General features: G+C 36.1%; 1 protein-coding gene across 5 annotated transcripts in view; it reads left to right on the top strand.

Moving 5' to 3' along the window:
- SLC25A21 (solute carrier family 25 member 21) overlaps nt 1-17,245 on the top strand; it is a 512,809-nt gene that overhangs the window by 157,140 nt on the left and 338,424 nt on the right. The window contains exon 1 of one of the 5 annotated variants that reach the window (XM_037739373.1): nt 7,278-7,685. The exons of 3 other annotated variants lie outside the window; for them this stretch is intronic. In XM_037739373.1, coding sequence (XP_037595301.1) covers nt 7,613-7,685 — 73 coding nt within the window. In that variant the 5' untranslated portion in view covers nt 7,278-7,612. Of the gene's footprint in view, nt 1-7,277; nt 7,686-17,245 lie in introns of those variants that run through there. One more of the 5 variants, XM_017530844.2, reaches the window with a different exon arrangement.

Below are 17,245 nucleotides of genomic sequence, written 5' to 3'. Positions count from 1 at the left end.
ACTTTTAAGTAAATATTTCTTAGGATACCCTATTATCTCATCTTGTCTCTGTCCAGTGTCAGGCCATTCTTTAGTAAGCATGTGCAGATGCGCTTGCTGCCTTGAAAGGCTGTGGGTTGTTGGAAATTGTTCTGTTTTAGAGTCCTGAGGAAAACGGGATAGAAGGCAAAGGAGTGGCTTAAAGATTGCTAATCTCTGGAAATTTCATACCCCTTGAAATGTCAATCTTTGGAAATTCCCATTTCCTATGCAATCTCAGGGTAAAAGTAAATGATAAAGAAACAAACGTAGAAAAGCATCCTTGGGAGGATTGATTCCTTGTACCACCTGGTGCCAATTGAACTGCTAGATTTAGAGACCCTTGGCTAAACTCAGAAAATCCAGGACTGTAACATGTATTCATATATACAGATCAACTAGGGGTTTCTGTGATTTCAGGAACACTTACCAATGAATATACACTAATAATATGAGGCTCTAAGTTTTTATAGCGTGTTCTTTCTGAAGCTGAACACTAGGTCACAAACGTAATCTTTTAAACCAAAAATTTAATCATTGATGCTCATTTCTTAGATTTTACTAGATTTGTCTCGGGAATTCTGTCAAAAAGATGGAAGAAACTAACAAGGCATATGATATCTTAGGAGACTAATCCAGAAAAAATGGAAAGTATGTACACGATGCAGCACTTTTTCAGTGTAGATTCAGAAAACATTTATTCCCGAGCTGGAACTCATGAAGATGTGGCAACTAAAGGATTTTTCAAGGGGTTATATCCCAGATGGAGGAATATCATGAGTAACTGAGCTAGGGAAAGATCAGGGGGACTCAAAAGAAGTACAGTTGGCCCACGAACGACATGGGTTTCCATTGCACAGTTCTACTTCTGTGTGGATTTTCTTCTTCCTCCCATCACTCCTGAGACAGCAAGACCACTCCTCTTTCCCTTCCTCCTCAGCCTATTCAACATAAAGATGATGAGGATAAAGATCTTTATGATGGTCTACTTCCGCTTAATGAAAAGTAAATATATTCTCTTTCTTATGCTTTTCCTAAAAACATTTTCTTTATATAATACATTTACAAAATACATGTTAGTCAACTGTTCATGTTACTGGTAAGGTTTCCAGTCAAGAGTAGGCTGTTAGGCCAGGCGTGGTGGCTCACGCCTGTAATCCCAGAACTTTGGGAGGCCAAGGCAGGCAGATCACTGGAGGTCAAGAGTTTGAGACTGGCGTGGCCAACATGGTGAAATCTCGTCTCTACTAAAAAAAATTAGCCAGATGTGGTGGTGCATGCTTGTAATCCCAGCTACTTTGGAGGCTAAAGCGGAAGAATCACTGGAACGCAGAAGGCAGAGGTTGCAATGAGCCAAGATTATGCCATTGCACTCCAGCCTGGGTGACAGAGTGAGGATCTGTCTCAAAAAAAAAAAAAAAAATTGTAGGTTATTAGTAGTTAAATTTTAGGGGAGTCAAAAGCTATATGCCAGTTTTCATCTGTGTGGGTGTGTTCGTGTCCCTATTCCCCATGTTGCAGAAAGGTCAACTGTATTTCAGAGTAAGGTAAATGACTTCCAGGGAGGGAGCTGCTCCTTTCAGCAGAGGGATTCTGTCTGTAAGTACTGTGCTGACACTACTGGTAGAAACATGGCTACTGAAAACTGAGTAGAGTTTGACCTTATATTTTGACTCAGAAATTAAAGATGCACTATTTAAGTGGCCCTGAATATGCTGAGCTTTCTTTATAAAATTGAGTTAATTACATTTGCCTATTCACAAAGACTTATGCAGTAGCAACAGCGGGCTTTATATTTCTTGAAAAAAAAAATCTGGACTGTGCAAAAGGGTAGGACCATTCCTCTTTAACCCTCCTCGGATTGCAGACTGCTAAGAATGTAGACTGGCTTCATGTGCCCTATCATTTTTGAAGATCTCAGTTAGTAGAATTTACATTAACTGTCTGAAAGGAAAAAATTAAACCTTCCTTTTAAGTATTGCTTGTCATTGAGTTCCTCTCTAATCCTTAGGCAAATTGTGCACTGTTGATCTAGTTCCACAAGACAATTTCTGATATAGCCACCTATTTAAGGAACATTGACCCCAAAGAAAGATCATAATGTGGAAACATTTTGGAGAAATAAACATTTAACTCTGTTGTTTCTGTTATTCTGATGTGCTGGCAAGTACTAGTTAGAATAATTGGCAAGGACTAGTGAGAAATGCTATTTAGACTTAGGAAACCTACAAACTGTATCCCTCTGGAAAGGTAAATATGTCATGTTTTGTGTGCAACAATAATAGCTATACCAAGAACATCTGAGACTTTTCCTTGGGCTTTAAACCACTCAAGTAATTTTCTTCAAAATATTAATTTTCTGATGTAATGTTCTCTCTCTGCCTCGCTCTTTTGTTGGGAACCAAGTTGAATGTACCCAAGTGCCTTAAAATATTCTAAAGATGTCACTATTGAAGAAACATTATCCTGTAATTTAAATATATGTTGTTGTTCTAAACACTTTAATGTTATTTTTTATTCGTCCATTGAAGCATCCATCAAGGGATGTAATGTGGTTAACAGCCAGAGAAGGTGACCAAAACTTCCAGTCTTTGTTTTCTTCAGGAATTCAATGTCTTGCATCAGATAATATTTTTAATTTTTATATTATTTAAAAATAATTACTGGAACATCAATAAAAACATACCATCACCAACTTGCCGTTGATTTGCGCTTTGTTGTAATAGGCAAGCCGAAGCAGAAATAAAGTGCTTAAATAAGAGAGAAGTGACACTAATGATGGTGATAGAAGAATGAAAAGCAAATAAGTAGAATTTGAAGTGACATGAATAATTTTATCCTGACTAGTGTTAAGTACAAAAACCTCTTCCCCAATACTATTGCTTTGCTGTGCTTTTTCATAATAATTATTTTTCTTCTCAACCACTATTCATATAATAAAGTTGAATTTTTAAAAAATTGTCACTATAAAGATAGGCTTCTTTGGGGGCTCAGAAAGTAGCTTTTCATTGTTTGCTGTTTATAAACAGGTCTCCCTACAAAAATGATATTTACAGTTATTTAGGAATTCGGATATATCACCTCAGTAAAATTTGAAAAATCTTATCATTTTAAAGATAAAATATTAAAATATTTTCTTAGTATAGATACTAAAGATTATTACTATAATGTAATTGTGTATCATATAATTATGCTTGGAAGATTGAATCAATTGGTATTTGAAAAGGTTTATAGGTAAAGTTTTTAGAAGATTACGTTTCTAGTTTTTATACAGTGGAATTTCTGATGCTACAGTAAATTAAAAAGTTGGATGATTTTCATGTGATATCTTATTTCACTAATACAGAACAACCTTGAACCACTCTAGAGCAATAATTACTTAACCTAAATCAGAGACCAAGCCAGGCCAAACAGCTGTTTTCATTTTGTTAGGAGATCCATTTGATTTACTCTTTTAGTCAGCTTTCATTACTGTAGAAGACAAAACTTCACTTGAGTTTTTAACCCTGAATTCTCTGCCTTGTTTGCTGCCTGCTATAAAATTGCATGGTTGAGCTGCCACAGCCGCTGAGCACACTCTGGAGCTACTGTAGTTTTGTGGGAGCCTCCACTTCAGCTCAGGGAAAAGAGGAGCTTCTGCGAAGAGATAAAATCTAGGTCCTTCACACTGCCCTTAAAAAATACAAAAACAAAAACCTCAAAGCTCATCATCAGTATTCTGAATGTAAGAATAGTCTTCTGGGGTCAATGCCTGATTTGAGTTTCTACAGTAGCAGAAACAGTCATCTAACAGTTGTCATCAGCTGTATCATCACTCAGCCATCTTGGAAACCGGGGAAATGGATGGGTATCAGAGACACAGAGATAGGAAATTTGAGTTCAAATATGATTTACAGAGTAGCTAGATACAGATGTATTAGCTATCAAGTCATTATCCCTGGAAGTCTCTGACATGCTATAGTATGTTCTCATTTAAATTGTGAATCCAGTTCTCCTAGAATTTGTAGAAATGAGATTGCACCAGTATTTTGTTGTTTGTAACCTGGCTCTTGTAATTCCACAAATGCATTGTCCCTGCTCCCCCCAAATGAAAATAAGGTGAGACAATATTGGGATCTTATGACTTCATAGAGTAGGTAGCTTAAACAATTTCCTAAGATTGCTGTTACATGGGGGAAAAAAATTCTTGGAATTGTTAGCACCATTTTCTCCTCTCAAAGCAGTCTGTGTGTAGTCTTTAAATAAATGGAGCCTGGCAAGACAGTAGGTTTTCTGTGGCCACATGGATTGGCATAAGTGGAATTAGTCATACACAAGACAACTATTATTTAAATAACAAACTCTTTTGACGTATTTTTGCCATATCATAGACCAGCACTTCTTAACTGTATCTCTTTCATGATTTTAGAGTTCCCTGAATAAGAGTTTCATGGTCAAATAAATTTTGTAAACACTTTTTTAGACTATTGCAATACATAATAGCATTTTGCAGCTCTGATAAATTCAGCAGAAGAGACACGTTTAATGTAGTTTAATTCATAAGTGTTTTCCAAACTTATTTGAGTATGGGACACTTTGGTTTTTTTTCCTTCATGTAATACCACAATGTTTCACAAAATAGTTTACTTTGGACACGGGTTTGGTTGGGGCATAAGTTACGTGGATGATCTAATCTCATTATTTACATGCAAAATTTTGTGGAATTTAAAGTTGGTGGGGATAAGGAGCTCCTTTTTGCACCCATTTTTTAATAACAAGCTAACTTGGAAGGCTTTTTTGCCGCTAAGAAAGACATTTGGGAAATTACCAGCTTGGCCAAGAGTCTCCATAAATAACTTTATTGGAGAATAATCATTTTTAGAAAACCCACAGAACTATGGTGATGTCTCTACCTTGTCTAGTCAACTTATAATAGTGTGGGAAAAGAGTCCTATTGAACATAATTGAGAATTAATGATATGTAGAAAAACAAAAATTATTTTTGGTGGTGTGACAGAATCTTACAAAGAGCTATGGCTTGAAGCTAAAACTGCATCTTCTATGTTTGCAGTTCACAAAAGGGAAAGCTAGTTGAATGTTGCTTCTTTATTTAGAAAGTCTAGTCTTCAGGAAGATGACTAGTATCTTCTGGGTGCTTTCCTGTTACATAAAACATAATGGATTATACCTGGGTTAGCTTCTGACTCAAATGGTAAAGTGCACGCCTGGCCTAGGGCTTTCTCCCTTTCCTATAGGTTCTGAAATTTACCACCTGGTTATATCTACACCAATTTGAATTTATGCACTAATCACTTTATCTTACTTTTCTTTTTTTTTAAGAATAAAAAATAACTCCTGAATAGGCGTTGCTAAATTGCACCTCTAGCAAGAAGCTCAAGGAATCCCATTACTGAAAAATATCTATTTCTGAAGTTCACCCATTTCACAGTCAATTTAATAAAATATGATTGACATTTGATAACAAATTTGTCCTACACAAGTAGGAAGTCAGATGAGAAAAGAACTCTTAATTTGAAGGAATGTGCACTAAAGTCTTTTTCTGGCACAGCTTTGTAGTATCTGTGTTTGTTTATATTTTCTATTTAAATTGATATAAGTTGTTCACTTGGTGTCAAAACAGACATTTCAGCCTTGCAGGTAACTGAATCTGAACACAAATTAATTTGCAATTATGATAATCGCATTTATTAACAGCAGAGCATTAGTGACACACCTGATGGCAAACATCAGACCATTGCTGCTGTCATTACCATCAATAGCCATATGCCAAGATAACAATATCTTTGCATTGTGTATTACCCTATAGTTCCCAGAGTACTTTCATTTATGTTAGCTCATGTTCTTCTCAAAACAACCCTAGGAATTAGAAAAAGGTGGAGCTATTGTTTCTATTTTAGAAATGAGCAAAGTGGCTGGGTAAGGTGGCTCACTCCTGTTATCCCAGCACTCGGGGAGGGCGAGGTGGGCAGATCACCTGAGGTCGGGAGTTCGAGACCAGCCTGACCAACATGGAGAAACTCTGTCTCTACTAAAAATACAAAATTAGCCAGCTGTGGTGGTGCATGCCTGTAATCTCAGCTGCTGGGGAGGCTGAGGCAGGAAAATCCCTTGAACCCAGGAGGCAGAGGCTGCCATGAGCCGAGACTGCACCATTACACTCCAGCCTCATCAACAAGAGCAAAACTCTGTCTCAACAAAAAAAAAGAAATTAGCAAAGTGAGATTAAGAACATAAGAACGTTTCAGTGACTTGCTCAGTGTCACAAATTTCATAACTGGCAAAGCTCAGACTCAAACTTGGATTTCTCTAATTTTCACATTCTTTCCTACTTCTTTATTCTGGCTACAGGAGGGTAGCTCTAACTCTGTCTGATTGTAAGCTGTCATTAAATATTTTGCTTGCCTGTCTCTATTTTTTTAAAAAGATACTTGTTCCCTTCTTTGAAGCCTATACAGAATAAAAAATTTTAGACATGTTAATTTTGAATCTTATGTATTCAGTGTATCTTTTTTAGTTATTTGCAACTAAATAGTTATTTGTAAATTGAAAGATTTAAATTGACAAATGGAAAGTATTTTCTAAATGCTGCGCTTTGTCAGGAAACGGTAAAAACCTTTTTTCTCCACTTCTGAAGCTAGATATGTATAAATAAGGAAATTAATTATGGAGTCACAGGGTGATAAAGGATTAAAAGCCAATTATTTAAATTTCTAATCTGTTGCTTTGTTGTTTGGGTAGTTTGTTTTTCCTGATAAGGCCAAGTACAAGGGAGCCAGAAAAGAAAAAAATGCCAACAAATATGTTCACTGTAAATAATAACACTGTTGGTCTGTTTTTCTCTTTTTTTAAAAGCAATATTATATTTTCCCTGTAATAATCATTAAAATCCAGTAAGGATTTATCTTCCTCCCAAAGGGTAAATGTATTGAGATACCTACCTTGCTTTTTGCATGTAGGACTATGCAGACTTCATGTGGAGAAAGCACGTGCTAAAAGCTGAATTTAGTTTTGCAACCTGCTGACTTTAGTATATAAAGAATATTCTGGTGACTCACTTTGTTAGTGGGGTTTGCTCTTTAAAATGTGGGTCCAATCAGGTGTTTCATAGAACCGTCAACATACTGCCTTCCATCATTGGTTCCTATTTGAAACCAATGACACTCCCATTAGACAGTTGACAGGAATTAGGGTGCTATTTTTGTCCTGTGTGTAAGAGATGTACAGTATGTTTAGCATTAGTATTAAACAGGTGGCTCAGTTATAACACAGTGAAAGAAGAGAATAGGACTTCCTCACAGAGGTCAAATTTCCAGTAGGAAAGCTTTGCATTGCAATGAAATGATAGATTAGTTCAGTTAGGCAAAATTTTGCTTACTTATTTTGCCCAAATTAGCACATTTTTTTTTGGGCCTCAGTGATCTGGATAATTACTTCATTTCACTGCTGTCCTCTGTGGAGGCCTGGCCTTAGCCGATAATTAACATGTCCTGAATTGCAATTTGTCAGTCCAATGTAATTCAGGAAATCAATTTATGGAAAACCTAATATATGTTAAATACTATGCTACAGTTTGAAATTCATAGGTGAATAAAACATGGTCCTTTGTCTCTCGGGAGCTCATAGGCCAAGCTGGAAACAAACTTATGCAACCACCATAATAGAAAGTGGTAACTGCTACATTCTTGGTGCAGGGGAGAGGCAGATGGTGGTGGGGAGACAGTGTTCTGTGAGCATATAAGAGAATTGTTGATCAGAAGTCAAGGAAGTATTATTTGAAGCAAGCCTAAGTAGGAGCAAAGAGCATTTGGAAGGGTGTTTTGGAATTCAGTATTTATTATTTGCATGAGATTGTAAATGGTAAATAAGTAGGGAATTGAGGCTCTTGGATACAAAGACAAAGATGGTATTAGAATAAAATTATTGATGAATCAATAGATGGAGAAAAGGAATCCACTTGTCTTAATTTTTTTGCTTCTGCTAAGGTATGTTAATGCACTTTCTAACAAAAGTAGCTATGAACTCTTGACCAAAAGTACAAGGAAATTGAATCTTTCAAACACTGATTTTTTTTTAAGCCCCTCTTGAACTTTAGCAATGGAGCACCAATTTCAAACAAACACACCATTCTTAAGGCAGCAAATGGGTGCCCAATTGTGCCCTAAGGCTTTTTCTTGCATTTTAAAAAGTTTAGTCTGAAGTTTCCTGGCAGCAGAGTCCCTGCCTAATAATCTATAGTAGGGAAAAGACTGACTTTGGGAACACTTTTGGAGTAAAGATTGACAGCGAGATTCTTTCCAGAAAACAAATAACAGCAAAGATGGTTATAGAATATTACTCAGCTTATGGCCAGAGGAGCAAAGCTGTGCTGGAGATGTGTTCAGCCTGTTGGTAATCACAGTAATCAGAGGCAAAATTTGAGAGTTGTGTTGGTGGCCTGCAGAAGGCAATGGACCCTATAGGAAATTATCTGAAATTGACAGTCATGCCTGCATCAAGAGTTTTCTTAGGTTATCTTCTGAAATCTCCTTCAGTTAAATAGTTATATGCTATTTTTATACTAAAAGGGAAATGTTGAGTCACAGTTCAATGTGCCTGCTCGTAGTAGATTGTGTGGTAAAAATGATTTATCCTAATCCATTCATTCTCTCACTCCTTTACCAACAACAGTGTTAGTTTTTAGAACATTTGGGCATAGTCAAACGTTGTTCCCTGAGACCACAGAACTGAGTAAATGCAAATATTTTACATTTCAGCCTTCATTAATTTATGATGAGAGTAATATTTTAGGAGGATTAATCTGTGCATAGGCTGAAGAGCTGGGAAAAACTCAAAGCAAAATGTGTAGACAAAATGAAATGTGGTGATCTAGTACTGAATTGATGAGACCTCATATTAGGATGATGATTGGGAAGAACTTTGCTAACAGGATGTTAAGAGAGAGATCTCATACATTGATAATAACAATAAAAGAGTAGTTCATTAAACCCAAGTGATGATCTTATATGGAATTGACTTTTAGAAACAGTTGAGTTGGAGAGACTGAGTTGCTGTCTCTGTCCCTATTCTCATTACTGTTATATTTCAGTAACAGTTCAACTTGAATATAGTGTTTTCTTTTTTTAATGTGGGACATTGAAAACCACATTATGTTGGATTATTAATCATGGAAATATGAAAGTCTGTTTCCTAATGTGATCAGTATTGGTATAATTTGTATAAAATTTTTATTACAAAATAAGTTTTTATATAATTAGTTTTGCTTTACATCTTAGTTATACAAGATGTATTATGCAAAAAGTAATGGCAGTCTCTCAACTTTCATGTACCTCTTCAATGGATTTGTAGAGGACTTCATTTTTTGAGTAATAAAGGCATATGAATCCTCATAGGAAAAAAAATCGGTGTGAGGTGACTAATTCTCAGAGGCTTATTTTATAAATAATGCCCTGGTATACCTTTATCATACAACTTTATTTTTTCAAGGTGCTCTAGACCATTTAAATATCTTATCTCCAAGGAGGCATTAAGTACAGTTTATGTTTCTGATACCCTTTGTTGGGCTTGTTAGAATCACCTGGGAATATTCTCCTAGGGCGAGAATCTTCTTTGTATATATTTTTATCACTCCCTGGTATTTCTGGAACTCCCTGTTCTACATCAATGCACAATAGTTACTGGGGAAGAGAAGAAAAACACAAATTGTGTTATAAGCTCTTTTTCTGAAACTTATTCTGATACCACACTCTCCTTCCTCCCCTGCCCCCAACTTTCAGACCAATTTACAAGTTGTCCCAACCTAACTCAAGCAGGGATTTAAAATCTGTTAGAGAGCTCAGCCTGTTGATTTACAGAGCTGAAGTCTGCACAGAGGAGTCATCTGTAATGGGATTCTTTGCTCCCTGGAGAGACATTACATAGCAGAGTTGTAAGTGACTAAAGAAATAGAGGAGGGGAAGAGGAGGGTAGGGGACTATGTTTCATAAAATAGAATATACTCTTGATCAGAGCAGTTGTCTCTTAACTTTTTATTTTTCATCATAAAATGAAGAGGTTGTCCTGGGAAAAAGGAAAGTGGATGTTTAAGAAGTTAAATGTGCTGTATTTGTTGTGCTGTTTACTTGGTGTAAGAGGTTGTCGTTCGTTTGGTTTGGCAGTGGTCTCTTGGTAAGTTCTGCCCACTCCCCACTCCCACCAGCCCTAGGATTTTATTTTTTTAAATCGTGAGTTATCTTTAGATCTATATGACAATGTAGTGGAACCCTATTTGCATCCAGGAGCCATCACAATCAGCCCTTTGCCCTCTATGCATTTTCCCTGAATGAAACTATAACACTGCCTTTGAACAGTGTAATATACAAGGTGTAGGAATACAGAGTTTGAAGTGAAAATGTCCCAAGTATATTGCCAGTGCAGTGAGACTAGCCAACAGAGAAATAGATGACCTCAGGAAACGTCTGGCTTAACAAATGTATACCTTTAAATTGGAAATCTAATTATTTGCCTTAGATTTGCACTGCTGGGAAACTAATGCAAGACCATGTTAAATAAACTTATTATTTCCGTTTTTCATTTAACCTGTGGGTTGTACTATGACCAATCTGTTTTATATCCTCAATCAACAGATGATTGTATTTGGTAATAATTTATCAAGAATAAAAATCTGTTTTTGAAACTAATCACCTCATGTTAGGTCTGCCCTTTTTCAAAACCACCATCTGATATTCATTTTGTCTGCAAGACAAACATGCTGATGAAAATGCATATACCACAGGATACAGTCAGTGGAATGGAGCATTTCCAGTCTTTGTATATATTTAGAACATTTTCTGTTTTCCCAACAGATGGACCAAATTTTAGTATTAAAGAAAAAAATCAATTCTACATAGTACAAACAAATTGAACAAATACATTGTGTATTTCTGATTACTTTGTAACAGAATGTCCAGTGGAATTTGGGGTCAAATCAGATCATACCCAAACTCTGTGATTTGAAAAAAAATGACTTTTTAGTATTTATTATGATTTTTTTTTGAGATGATTAGGTGAATCTCTGAATTGGAAATACTTAGTTTCAGAATTTTGCAAGTCATCAAGTTTTTCTGTTTAATGACTTGTTTATGTACTAGTGTCTTAAAATGTTATTGTTTGTTTTTCTATAAATCCAGCAACCTTACTATGTACAGTTTACCAGAGTGATACATGGATTATAATCCTCAAACATTTTTTTCTTTTATTTTTTAGGGCAAATAACTCTGCCCTTATTCCGATTAACTACTCTGAGTTTTATTTAATACAGTGTTAGCACTGGTTTCTTTGGTGGATTAGCTGGCATCCCCAAAACTACATTACTTATAAAAGTTTAACTTTAGAATGTATTTGAATTTGTACTAAATGTTTACATGTCTTATTTTCTTATATATTCAACTTTAAATAAAAATTATACTTATTTTCTTTCTCATGTTTTTGACTCTATTTTATTAGTGAGGAGAGTTAGAACTGCAGATTTGTCTTTTAGAAGGTTATCTCTGTCTTTCCTCCTTTTATTCTATCTGTATCATACATCTTTAGTTTCACTCTTAAAAAAAAAAAAAAAAAAAAAAAAAAAACTTGCTGTGGCTTCCCAGTGTTCAAGGACAAGAAAAGCCTCCTTAGTCCTTCACCATCTGGTCTTACCTGTCTTTCCAGCCCCAATGTCCCTTTCTAGCCTCAGTGGGCCCTTATTCTCTTCCTTCTTAGGCCCCAAATACCTCTGAGAGTCTTCTGGACCTTGACATCATCATCTTACACAATTTTTTTTTTTTCAGCTCTAACACTTATCTCCTTGACCTGGAATGACCTTCGTCACTTCCCCTCCTAACACACTTTCTTAAATTCAGGACTTAATGCTATACAGCTAATGCTCGACTTACGACCACGATTGGTTCCGACAGACCGGTCGTAACACGATTTGGTCATAAGTTGAGTAGGCTATACGTACAGTACTGTGAAATGATGTTATAAAAATCTTTAAGTCATATTTTATCATAATTTTCATTCATTGTTATGTATCATAATTTTCTTTGTTCATTTTATGCCATTTGTATCATCTCTACACCATTTTGTTTCTTATTTTTACATTTGTCAAGTTTAAGTAAAACACTGCATTATCAGTACAACTGGTTTAATATTTGCAAAACATACAAAATTACAAAATACAGGTGCATACAAAAATACAAAATACAGGTGTAAAAATGCCATAGGAAACATTTTCCCAGTTGCAAAACATATCAAAATATATAAACATGTACGAAACGTTTTATTGGCCGCTGGTGCTTGGCTGCGGATCGTTGATGTCGTCACCTGAGGCAGCAGTTGGGGCTACCGGAGTTGGTTTTTTCATAAACATGGTGAGCTTTGTCTGAATTGTATGTTTCTTTTTTTCTTCATAAATTTCACCATACGGACAAAACACATCACGCGCCATCCGTTCAATCCTTGCAAATCGTTCGATATTTGGGTCTGTTGCTTCAAAATGTATAAGAAGTTTATTGGGAGGGGTTTGATGAAAAATATCCAAGACATAAAACACAAATTGCTGTACCGAGTCTGGGATAACAGTTGAAATGGTGCACGCGGAGATGGTAGTGCTGCCGGAAGCTGGTCTGCACTGTCGTACGCCCAGCTGGGCAACGTTTGCGCTGCCAGACGCGGAGCAGTCATGGCTAGCGATTGTGGTCCTAAAGTCGAATGGTTGTAAGTTGCATAGGTCATAAGTCGATCAATACCTGTATTCTAAAAGGTCTTTCTAACTCCTCAGGCATGCCCCATAGCTCCCAGTACCAATGCCTTTATTATTGCTGTGTTGCACAGAACTTCCAGAATATTGAGAAGACAGAGGACAAACAAGTAAACTATTGTGATAAGTGATATCAAGGAAATGAATAGGTGCAAAGAGAGAAAAACTGGTCAATGAAGGCCTCTCTGAAAAAGTGGCTTTTAAAACGAGACCAAAAATATAAGAAAGAGCCAGCCATATAAAGCCTAGAGGGCAAAGTATTTCAGGCAGAGAAGTACGTACAAAACTCCAAGATAAGAAAGAGATTGGTGTGTCTGAGCAATTGAGAAGAGGCCACATAGCTGAAGTACAGTAATCAAGGAACCAATGGCATGAGATGAGGCTGCAGAGCTGGTGGGCAGGGGCTAGGTCAGGCTGGCATTGACCATTGAAGTTTCCTAAGCAAAAAAATGTCATAATTATATTATTGATGTAAGATGACCTTTGTTGATGCTGTGTGGAGAATAGATTAGAGGGGCAAGACTCTCAGGGAAACCACAAGGATGCTATCGCAGAGGATGGGGCACGAAATAACTTTCAACTATATTCAGAGTATTTTTTAATCGTTCTTTCTTTTCCTAAGCAAGAAAATAATAATATTTGGCAATATTATTATTGCTGTTATAAAAATAATGTCATTAGTCAGAGAAGTCATTTGTGTTGAAATTGTGTGGGTGGTATAAGCCAAGGAGTGTAGATTTTCTCTAAGTGCAGAGGGAGACCACACAGTTACAGTGCATGGAGGGATGTGCTCCAAATTACGTTTTAAAAACAGACATAAAAATGGATGAGACATTTGCAAGAAAAGACAAGAAATCAAATAGGAGATTATTGTAATAGGTAAAATGTGGTGAAGACTTAGACAAGGGTAATGACAATGTAGATAGTGAAGAGTAAACACATTTGCAACATGTTTAGGATTGGATTAGAGATGGGGAATATGAAAGAGGAGATGTTCCTGATTTCTTTCTCCAACACTAGCTTTGTTGTGGTGCAACTGACAAATAAAAATTGTATATATATATGGTATACAATGTAGTGCTTTGATGTATGTATGCATTGTGAAATGATTCACATAATCAAGATAATTAACAGATCCATCACCTCAATTCACTTGTTTATTCATTGAGCAGGTGAATGGGGAGAGGTGCCAATTTGTGAGATAGGTGACAGTGTTGGGGAAAAAATCAGTAGCTCAATTTTGGAGGTATTAAATTTGAGACATTTGTCTGTACATAGAGATTTTCATGTAGGCAGCTAAATTAATTTGACAAGGAGTATGTATGTTTAAAGAAAAGATTATACTATAAGCATTATTTTATGATTTGTTCGTTTTTATTAAAAACTGCCATGGGCATGCTTTCATATTTGTAATACAAATTTACTTAATTTTTTAAGTTGGATGATCATATAGCTCTACCATAATTTAATCAATTTCCATACATATCATTATCATGTATATAATTGCATAATTTTACAAGTACTTCTGTAAGACAGATTCCAAAAAGTGGAATTGCTGGATGAAAATTTACATACATAAAAGGGTTTGCACCATTAACCATGTATTAGAGTACCAATTACCTCAGTACTGGATTCCTTCAATTTTATTTTATATTTTCCCATCCAAAAGGGGGAAATGTTATTTTAGTGTTATTTGACTTTCCCTTTCCTTGATGCATATTGTTGAATATCTTTTCATTTGTTTATTAGCCATTCTGAGTTTTTTTGTCTATTGGTATTATATGAAAAAATAAATAAAAATGCTTCTAGAAATGAAGAAGCAAAAAAATTAAGAAGGAGGCATACGTCATTTTATTATTGCACTTTGCAGATACTGCATTTTTTATTAATGAAGGATTGTGGCCCCCCTCTGTTGAGCAAGTCTGTTGGCACCATTTTTCCAACAGCATGTGCTCACTTTGAATCTCTGTGTCACATTTTGGCAATTCTCACACTATTTCAAATGTTTTCATCATTATTATTATATCTGTTATGATGATCTGTGATCAGTAATCTTTGATGTTGCTATTGTATTTGGTTTTGGGCACGATGAATCATGTACACACAAAACAGCAAACTTAATTGATAAATGTTGCGTGTGTTCTGACTGCTCCACTGACTATTTCTCTGTCTCTCTCCCTCTTCTTGGACTCCCTATTCCATGAGACAAAACAATATTAAAATTAAGCCAATTAGTAACCCTACAGTGACATCTAAGTGTTCAAATGAAAGGAAGATCCACAGATCTGCCACGGTAAATCAAAAGCTAGAAATGATTAGGATTAGTGAGGAAGGTAGGTCAAAAGCTAAGACAGGCCGAAAGCTGGGTCTCTTGCATTAACGGTTAGCCAAGTTGTGAATACAAAGGAAAAGTTATTGAAGTGAGTATATACAAAGTACTCTTCCAGTGGACACACAAATGATAAGAAAATGTAACAGCTTTATTGATGATACAGAGAAAGTTTTAGTAGTCTGGATAGAAAATCAAACCAGCCATGACCTTCCCTTAAACCAAAAGCTAATCCAGAGCAAGGCCCTAATTATTTTCAATTCTATGCTGCAGAAAAAAAGTTCGAAGATAGCAGAGATTGGTTCATGAGGTTTGAGGAAAGAATCTGTTTTTTTGACAGAAAAGTGCACAGTGAAGCAGGAAGTGCTAATGCAGAAGCTACAGCAAGTAATCCACAAGTTGTAGCTAAGATCGTTAATGAAGGTGGCTACACTAAACAATAGATTTTTAATGTAGATGAAACAGCCTTTTTTTTTTAATTATTGGGTTTGATTTATTAAGATTGGAAGAAGATGCCATCTGGGACTTTCATAGCTAGAGAGGAGAAGTCATTGCCTGGCTTCCAAGTTTCAAGGACAAGCTGACTATCTTTTTAGGAGCTAATGCAACTGGTGACTTTAAGTTGAAGCCAATGCTCATTGATTAGTTTGAGAATCCTAAGGCACTTAAGAATTATGCCAAATATGCTGTTCTCTATAAATGGAACAACAAAACCTGGATGATCATATACCTGTTTACAACATGGTTTACTGAATATCTTAAGCCCACAGTGAAGACCTACTGCTTAGAAAAACAGATTTCATTCAAAATATTATTGCTCATTGACAATGTATCTGGTCACTCAAGAGCCCTGATGGAGATGTATAAAGCAATTCATATTGTTTTCATGCCTGCCAACACAGCGTTCATTCTGCAGCCCATAGATTGAGGAGTAATTTCAACTTTCAAGTCTTATTATGAAAGAATTATATCTTGTAAGGCTATAGCTTCCATAGTGATTCTTCTGATAGATCAGGGCAAAATAAGTTGAAAACCTAGAAAGGATTTATCATTCTGAATGCCATTAAGAGCATTTATAATTCAAGGGAGGAGGTCAAAATATCAACATTGATAGGAGTTTAGAAGAAATTAATTCCAATTTTCATAGAAGACTTTGAAGGGTTCAAGAGCATTTTTGGTAGAAATAGAAAGAGAATGAGAATCAGAAGTGGAGGCTGAATTGCTTCAGTCTCAGGATAAAACCTGAATGGATGGTAAGTTGATTCTTATGGATGAGCAAAGAAAGTTTCTTGAGATGGAATCTGCCCCTGGAAAAGACACTGAACATTGTTGAGATGACAACAAAGGATTGAGAACATTTCATAAACTTCGTTGACACAGCATTGCAGGGTTTAAGTGGATTGACTCCAATTTTGAAAGAAGTTCTACTCTGGGGAAAATGGTCTCAAATAGCATCACATGCTATAGAAAAATCTTTCATGAAAGGAATAGTTCACTGACGAGGCAAAAGTAATTGTCTTATTTTTTATTTTATTTATTTATTTATTTTTTGAGACAGAGTCTCGTTCTGTCTCACTCTGTCGCCCAGGCTGGAGTGCAATGGCACGATCTTTGCTCACTGCAACCTCCACCTCCCGAGTTCCAGAGATTCTCCTGCCTCAGCCTCCCGAGTGGCAGGGATTACAGACTCACACCACCACATCCAGCTGTTTGTGTTTTTAGTAGAGACTGTGTTTCACCATGTTGGCCAGGATGGTTTTGATCTCTTGACCTCGTGATCCACCTGCCTCACCCTCCAAAAGTGCTGGGATTACAGATGTGAGCCACCATGCCCAGCCTGTTGTCTTATTTTTAAGAAACTGCCACAGCTGCCCCAGTCTTCAGCAAGGTCATCTCTGATCAGTCAGGGTCTTGCCTTCAGCAGTGTGGATGCAAGACCCTCTACCAGCAAAAAGATTACAATTTGCTGAAGGCTCAGATGATTGTTAGCATTTTTTAGCAATAAAGTGTTTTTTAAATTAAGATCTGTACATTATTTTTAGACATAATGCTATTTCACACTTTATGGAATATATAGGCTACTATTAATAGACTTAACAGTGTGAACATAACTTTTATATGCA

Source organism: Cebus imitator, unplaced genomic scaffold, assembly GCF_001604975.1.
Source record: "Cebus imitator isolate Cc_AM_T3 unplaced genomic scaffold, Cebus_imitator-1.0 Scaffold69, whole genome shotgun sequence".
NCBI lineage: Eukaryota > Metazoa > Chordata > Mammalia > Primates > Cebidae > Cebus > Cebus imitator.
Note: the sequence above shows the minus strand (reverse complement) of the source record. Positions and strands in the feature narration are given on the sequence as shown.